At 52.1% G+C, this 7,889-nt stretch overlaps 1 protein-coding gene across 3 annotated transcripts in view; it reads left to right on the top strand.

The window, feature by feature from the left end:
* Positions 1-995: 995 nt before the first annotated feature.
* Positions 996-7,889, top strand: part of MAATS1 (MYCBP associated and testis expressed 1) — a 55,145-nt gene continuing 48,251 nt past the window's right edge. For all 3 annotated transcript variants that reach the window (XM_019548722.1, XM_019548721.1, XM_019548720.1), the window contains exons 1-2: positions 996-1,138; positions 1,258-1,334. In XM_019548722.1, the coding sequence (XP_019404267.1) occupies positions 1,021-1,138; positions 1,258-1,334 (195 nt within the window). In that variant the 5' untranslated portion in view covers positions 996-1,020. The remainder of the gene's footprint in view (positions 1,139-1,257; positions 1,335-7,889) is intronic.

Genomic DNA, 7,889 nt, shown 5'->3' with positions numbered 1-7,889 from the left:
ATTATACAGGCTTCTCAGAGCTATATACTTTTACATTAAGGGGCATGCATATAAGGGCAAGGAATAGGGTTGGAGGGAGAGCACTAGTTTTGTCCTTTAATAAGAGCTTGACAACCTGAAGGCTAAGAAACAATGCCATAGCCTGGGCAGATCTACGAGGAGGAGGATGTGAGTGCGAGAAACGAGCGATCCTTCCATTGCAAACCAGTCCCCAAAGAGAACAGCCACATTGCCTCCCATGGTTCACACCCCCAGCCGGTGTCACAGCACCCTCCTCATAATTTTCTTGCCCAGTTGGGGCTGGGTGATAAAATGCTGCCACAATACTGTGCGTTGGCACAGCATGGGGAAAGCAGGTGGCTGTCCTGTGCTCTCTGCCAGTGCACCCCATGCGTAGGGCTGGGATACCTTGTTCTGCTACAGGGAGGGAAACTTATCCCAGGCCAAGTTTTTGGTAGCTGTTTTGGTCTGGACACCTGCCGCTGGAGGGAATGGGCACAAAAAGGACAGGAGCTGGGTTTAGAGTCTGCCCCAAACCCTGGTCCCCAGGGGGCTCCTAGAGCTGCACTTGAGGCTGCCCACCCTCCTTGCTAGTTCTGTGTCACCCAGCTGTAGGAGGACAAGGAAACCCTCAGTTTAATATATTGGGGGGGAAAGGAAGGAAACACAGGGCTGAGGAGAGGGTACAGCAGTGGGTGTCGGGGGCTGGAGAGTGGAGGGGGGTTAGGTTAGGTGGGGCGGGGGAACGTCTACATGGATGGGGGAGCAAGAGTGCAGTGGGGGAAGGGCACTGAGGAGAGGGCGGGCTAGGGACGAACCGATTGGCTCTCCCCGCCAACCCAGGGATCCCACCTCTTTACCTCTCCCCGCCCCCCACCCCCAAGCCTGGCTGGGGGGCGGGGCTGAACACGGGAGGGGCGGGGCTTGCAAGTGGCGGCGAGCTGATTGGCTGGGAGGAAGCGCTGTAGGGGTGGGGACGGAGCCTCCAACCCCGCCCCCGAGCCCGGCGGCGCAGTTGCCATGGCGACGCGGCCTGACACCACGATGAGCTTCGCGGTGACCCAGACGGTGCCGGGGCCGGGCAGCGCCCGCGCCCGCCCGGCCATGGCGCCCGCCCGCGCTTTCGACTTCCTCTACGGTAGCGGCGCCAAGACAGCCAGCCGTCGGGCCCGCCGCGTGCGGCGGGGGGGAACCGGCGGGGGCAGGGGGGGCCGGGCGTCCGGGCCTGCCCCTCAGCACCACCTCCTTTTGTTGCAGACCCCCTGCATACGTTGTCCAGCGAGAGGGACCACGCCAAGGCCGCCGGGCGGGCCCGCCTCGGCTATGCCCAACTGGTAGGAGCCGCCCCCGCCGGACACCGCCCTCCCGCCCGGCCCCTAGAAACGGGGCGGGAAGGGACGGCAGACGCGCCTGTAATGCAGTGCTCCTCGCCCCGGGCTCCCACCCAAAGTGGGTTGCAAGAGTATACGGAAGGGTCAGGAACACACTTTGAAAATGGACTCTGCTTTATAGGACAAAAGCGTGGGAAACCAGGGCTTCTCCTTTTAGGAGGCAGAGCTCCAGCCTGTGGGCAGCTGCTTGGGGCCCCCCATACTGGGGGCTCGGGCCACCAGTGTTTATGAATGGGTCCTAGTACCAAAAAAGATTGAGGGCCACTGCTATAGTCTAGCCCCCTGCTCAAGGCAGGACCAGCCTCAACTAGATCATCCCAGCCACCGCTTTGTCTAGCCAGGACTTAAAAACTTTCAAGGATGGAGACAGTTACAGAATAACCTGCCCCTTAGGAAAACTTATTTGTGAACTTCATTTAGTGATAGAATTGTAGAAAATGAGGGTTGGACTAGATGACCTCCTGAGGTCCCTCCCAACCCCCCATCAGAGCAGGACCAGCCCTGACTAGATCATCCCAGCCAAGGCTCTGTCAAGGCGGGCCTTAAAACCCTCCAAGCACAGAGCTTCCACCACCTTTCTGGGTAACCCGTGCCAGTGCTTCACCACCGTCTTAGTGAGAAAATTTGTCTTAATATCCAACCTAAACTTCCCTTGCTGCAACTTGAGTCCATTGCTCCTTGTTCTGTCATCTGACCACTGAAAACAGTCCAGCTCCATCCTCTTTGGACCTGCCCTGCAGGTAGTTGAAAGCTGCTATTATGTTGAAAGAGAGAGACACAGATATCCCCTTTCATTATCCTTGAGCAATCTCAACCCCAAGCCTTTTCCCTCCATCAGTGCAAGCCACTGAGCTAGGGTTCACAGAAGTTTAGGGCTGGAAGGAACCTCATGAGATCATTGGGTCCAGCCCCCCTGCTCTGGGCAGGAAAGACGACTGGGGTCAAATAACCCCAGTGAGGTGTACATTCAGTCTGCTTTTAAAGATCTCCAGCAGGGGTGGTGCATGCATGTACCCTGGGAGTCTGTTCCAGAGTCTGGTCACACATGTCCTTCTTGTGTGGTTCTTGTCCTTGTGCCCACCCGTTAGTGGCAGAGTTCATCTTTACTTCTCATGAGCCTGGGCTGACTGCACTAGCAGCTGGGAAGCAAAGAGTTCTTTGTCCATCTCCAGCTCCTTAAGTGACATATTATTAGGTGCAAGTGAAGGGAAAAAAGTTGCTTCAGCACTTGTAGACATATCACACTGTTCCAACTATTAATCAACTCCATGTTTCCAGGCTCACTTTTAGAAGACAAAACGCTCCGAACAGCTTTTGTCTCCAGAAATAAGTCAATAACTACAGATAAAGACCTTGCACTGTTCTTGCTCTCACATAATCCCACAAAAGACAGAAATAACCAAGGAAAAGATCCGAAGGGTTAAATACACTAACAATATTAAAAGAAAAAATTACTAGGTGGCAGGGGCAAGGGAGAGGAAAGAGAGATCTGTCCTTTCTATTGCATGCACTAAAATATTGTGAGTGCAAATGTTAGGATTATCAGGGGCCCCCCAAACATAGATCAACTTTATGTGCATAGATCAACTCCAAGTGTGATTCTTCTGCAGGGAGCAGGGGAAGGAGATTGACTTATCAAAATAGGACAATACTTGAGATAGTTTTAAATGAGTCAGGTGGGCCCCAATAGTAGGGCAGCTTATGGCAGCACAGGGTTGTGCAAAACACCCTTGTAGATATCTTTGTTAGCTCCCTCTGAGCTATGTGCCTCCATAGGCACACTGCTTTCAATACTTGACCAAACTAGTTTAAAGCTAATATAGATACACCTACATGAGCTGCAGTTTCTTATATGAAAGTAGAAGGCAGGGTAGATTTGAACCTTATAGCCCAGGGATGGGCAATTATTTCGGGCGGAGGGCTGCTTACTGAGTTTTGGCAAGCCATGGAGGGCTGCATGATAGGCATCCAGAGGCAGATAAATATTAATTTTCTAATTTTTTAGGGGCACCGTGAGCCAGATAGAATGGCCTGGCAGGCCACATCCAGCCCCTAGGCCACATTTTGCCCACCCCTGTTATAGCCTAAGATACATATCTATGTAATGGGATTCACTGCTAGCAGCAGAACTTGCACCGCCTTGTGGCCACTCTAATCCTGTTGCTTATACTCGTATCCCTGGATACTCATGTTTGTCCTCACCTGCCATACTTTTGATGTTCTTATACTCTGGGGACACATCTACATCTGCAGTTAGCGTACCTCAATAAACTCAGGCACAGTTTGCGCTGGAGTCAGCTGCTCCTTCAAGCTGCATCTTCACATATGCCTAGGACCACAGCAGTTTGAGTAGGGGGGGAAACAGCCTTAGGCTGGCAGCAGTCTCAGGGGACATCTCCAGGCTTCAGGTCCCAGTGCCAGACAGCAGAGGAGCTGACTGGGGCACAAGCGTGCCCAAAGAGGAGAGCCTTGTGCCTTGGCAGTAAGCAGGGTCTGGCCCCCTGCTGCCTGGGTTAATAAGGCATAATTTATACCCAGCTCAGTATTTACATGTGCATTTAGGCAGGTATTTTCACCACTGTAAGATAGTACTGTCCCTGACTATCTTATGGCAACAAAAATTAGGTTGCTGCTGTGTAATAGCATCACACATGTAGACTGTGAGGCTTTACACTATGGCAAGTTAGGACTGCTGCAAAAGTTAAGTGCATATGTAGATACTGGGAGTGATGTACTGGGAGTGTAGCTCCGAGAACCACAGTGCAGTCTTGGGTGTCCTGCTCTGCATAGTCTTTCAGGGTTCTTGCACTTTTACCTAATCCCTTGGGGCACTGACAGCCTCTTCACCATTTGCTACTCACCATTTGCTTGGCTTACTGCCAATCCAGCAGTAAACTAGACCTTTCTGGGGCATCTTCAGTGGCCCCCTTTTCTCTCCTTCAGCCACTCCCATGCTTCACAGCTCACAAAATGCAATGAGCAATACTCAACTATAGTTACACTGCAACTGGGGAGCCTTTCTAAAAACCTTCCCCAGACTCCTTCCTCATCTTGCTGGCTCCTACCAACTCTGGCCCTAGGGGGCTACTCAGTTGCCTCACCAGTCTGTGGTACTGCTTCTATACTTCATGCACAGGGAGCTCCTTCAATTAATGCAGTCAGGGTCAGTCTCCAATTCCCTACAGAGCTCCCAGCTATAAGCTCCTTCCTCCAACTCTGTCCAAGTCAGACTGCTATCTCTGCCTCAGGTACAGGGATTATATAACCCCTGTATCCGCCTCCTTCTGAGCTGAGGCCATCCCAGCAGGCCATTATCTAATCAGCTGCCAGCTGTCCACTATCTAGCTGCTCTGCAGCTTTCTACCTGTACTTCCTAGCCTTACTTACAGTAACAGGGCTTGGCCCCTGTTACAGTATATTATCTATATCACAAACTTTTGTGGGCTAAAACTTCACCAGATGCTAAGTGAATGACAGCATCTGATGAAGTGAGCTTCAGTCCAAGAAAGCTTGTGCTATATACATACATACATATGTATATATGTATGTATGTATGTATGTATGTATGTATACACACACAGTTTGTATGTCTGTAAGGTACAAATCTACCCTGTCTTCTCCTTGATGTTAGACTAACATGGCTAACAATATTTGCCATCCAGTTAGAATGCCAAAAAGGAGGGGATATGTTGCAATTATACAAGGAATAAGATGTCAAAAAAGTCTTTTTGATTTTGTCCTTCTGGGTTTAGGAAGGACCCTGAATGAGCCTGCTAGCAGGATTCTGTTCTCTGGAGTGCAGTCTTGTTAATGTAAGCTGACATCCTCTATGCAACATTTCAGTAGTGGAGCTAATAAAGCTTTTGAAAGCAAGTTTCATGGATTGCCACTATCCTACTTATCCTGAACCCTGATCATCTGAAACTTTTGGATGTCCTCCAAAACAGTCTCTCTCAACTGGTGGGATATGAAGGTCGTGTAGGTGGGACATCAACTCATTGCCCGACTGAAAAAATCAGTTGTTTTCACGTCATATAGCTTAATCAACAGATATCTCAAACAGTGCAATTTTGTGGGGTTTTGTTTTTATCATGGTGGGATCAGGGATTTTTGACAAAATGGTTGGTGGGACGTGAGGTAAAAAGGTTGAGAACTGCTATTCTAAAACTCTGCTAAAGATTTATACTACAATGAATTCCCTTACGTTGGTTTCACTGCAAATCCTAAAGGAACGTTAAATATCAAACTGCGTCTTATGGTCTGGGCGTAAGCAATTCATGCAGGGTCACTTAGTTCCCTGTAGCACGGCAACTGCATATCACTTGAGGCTAGACAGAATAAATCAGGAGCGGGCAATTATTTCAGGCAGAGGGCCACTTACCCAGTTTTGGCAGGCTGTCGAGGGCCACATGGGTAGCCCTGCCCCTTGATAGATGCCCTGCCCCCTGGTCACTATCTTGGGACCAATGTCCCAAAGCGGGGCACAGGCTGGCAGGGCTCTGTGGAGCCAGGCTGAGCTGCACCAATAGGGAGAGTGGGGAGCTGGCCCAGCTCCATTGAGCCCCTGCTGGCTGGGACCCCATGCTCCTGCCACTCTGCCTGGGCCCCCACTGGCACTAACCCTGGGACACGGGTGCGGGCCCCATGGTCCTGGTGGCACCCCGCCCAGTCACTCCCAGTGCCCCCCCCCAGCCCTGTGGTACAGGCCGGAGGCAGCGCACAGCCCCGACCCCCTGCTCGCTGGCAGGGAATAAGCTGGTGCTGAGCACAGGGTAAAGTGGCCCCTCACCTGCTCCGTGGCCAGTGCTCCCTGCTGCAGGTGCTTGCAGCCCACACAGGGCCATCTGGAGCAGGCACAGACAGCCCCATGCAGGCTGTAAGCGGCTACAGTGCGGGGCACGCAAGGGTCTGCTTTTACCTGCACTCAGCACCAGCTTGTAACCCTGCCCTGCTGCCAGCCTGGCCCTGCACCAGCTCCGGGCTCACCCATTGAGGCTGCATGTGGCGGCAGCCGCTGCGGCCCCCTGGCTTGCCACGCCAAGCAGTGTTGGCTGCTGCCGCCTGCCCAGAGCTTGCGCACTGGGCAGCCCAGAGGAAGCAGTGGCAAACACTGCCTGGTGAGGCAAGCAGGGGGGCCACAGCTGCTGTCACTGTGCACAGCCCCGGTGGGCAAGGCTGGAGCCAGCACGGGGCCCAGGATGGCAATGGGGCTGGGTTACAAGGTGGTGCTGAGCGTGGCAGGGAGAAGTGGCCCCTTGCCCACCCTGTGCCCAGTGTCCCACGCTTCAGCCACTCGCAGCCTGCCTGGGACTGCCTGTGCTTGCTCAGGACAGCCTGACCCAGGCTGCGAGCAGCTGCAGCAAGTAGCGCTGGCCATGGGGTACTTTCCTCTGCACCGGGAAGGAGCAGGGAAGGAGCCCAGGGAAAAGCTGAGCATGGGGGGAGGGGGGAAAGCAGCCCCTCCCCTGCCCCATGGCCTGTGCTCCCTGCTGCAGCCACTCACAGTCCATGCGGGGCTGTCTGGAGCAGGGACAGGCAGCCCCAGGCAGGCTGTGAGTGGCTGCAGTGCAGGGTGGTGGTTCCAGTGTGGGGCAGCCATGTGGTCCCAGGCCAAAAGCCCCCAATGGGGCTCCTGGCTGGGGGGCAGGGCCAGGCAGGCCCTGCTGTTGTTGGAGCCCTCTGGTTTTCCCCTGGGTCCTACTGCCCTTGGTTCCTGACATTTTTGACAGGAACCAAGGGCAGATTGATATTAATTTTCTAAATTTTTTTAGGGGCCCCACAGGCCGGATAGAATGGCCTCACGGGCTGGATCCAGCCTATGGGCTGTATTTTGCCCACCCCTGGGTTAACCAAGCTCAGATCCTGCTGTGACAGGTACTTGTATTGTGCCCCTTCTGTGCAAGTAGCCAAGGGCATAGAAACACCCCCAAAAAATCTTTCTGGTGCCCTTAGCTCTGAGGGCTCTTAATGTGTAAACCAAGTATATAAACAGTTCCCTGACAATAGCCAGCAGACTTCAGATATCTAGAAGGGACCCTAGTGCATGAACACCTTGTTGTCTAACCTGTGCAGACCATATCCTTTCTAATATGAAAAAAACAAGACCCAGTTTTAGATTATTTCCATTTCTAAAGTGTACCAATTCTATGAAAGTCTCCCCTTCTCATCCAGACTCCTTTTAGGCAAACAAATTCCATGTTCCCCCCATCTCATTTATTTTTTCCTTTTCATTTCTTTAGCGCATGCTTCTCAACAGCTCTGGGCATCTGAATAAAGTACACTGAAGTATCAAGTGTACAATAGAGAACAAGCCAATTTTGAATTCTTGGGCTATGCTATTTAAGAAAATGAATATGGTTCAAATACCTTTAGCTGATTGTTCCCAGAACTTTTGAAAATGGAGTCCTCATCTATCTTAACATCTGTCAGTAAAAGCTTCTTCCCAAAATGAACTATCACTCAGAAAACTACAGATCTTCACAACACAATACTTTCTCT

Source organism: Crocodylus porosus, unplaced genomic scaffold, assembly GCF_001723895.1.
Source record: "Crocodylus porosus isolate Cpor-Errol unplaced genomic scaffold, CroPor_comp1, whole genome shotgun sequence".
NCBI lineage: Eukaryota > Metazoa > Chordata > Crocodylia > Crocodylidae > Crocodylus > Crocodylus porosus.
This window is presented reverse-complemented; position numbering and strand designations above follow the sequence as displayed.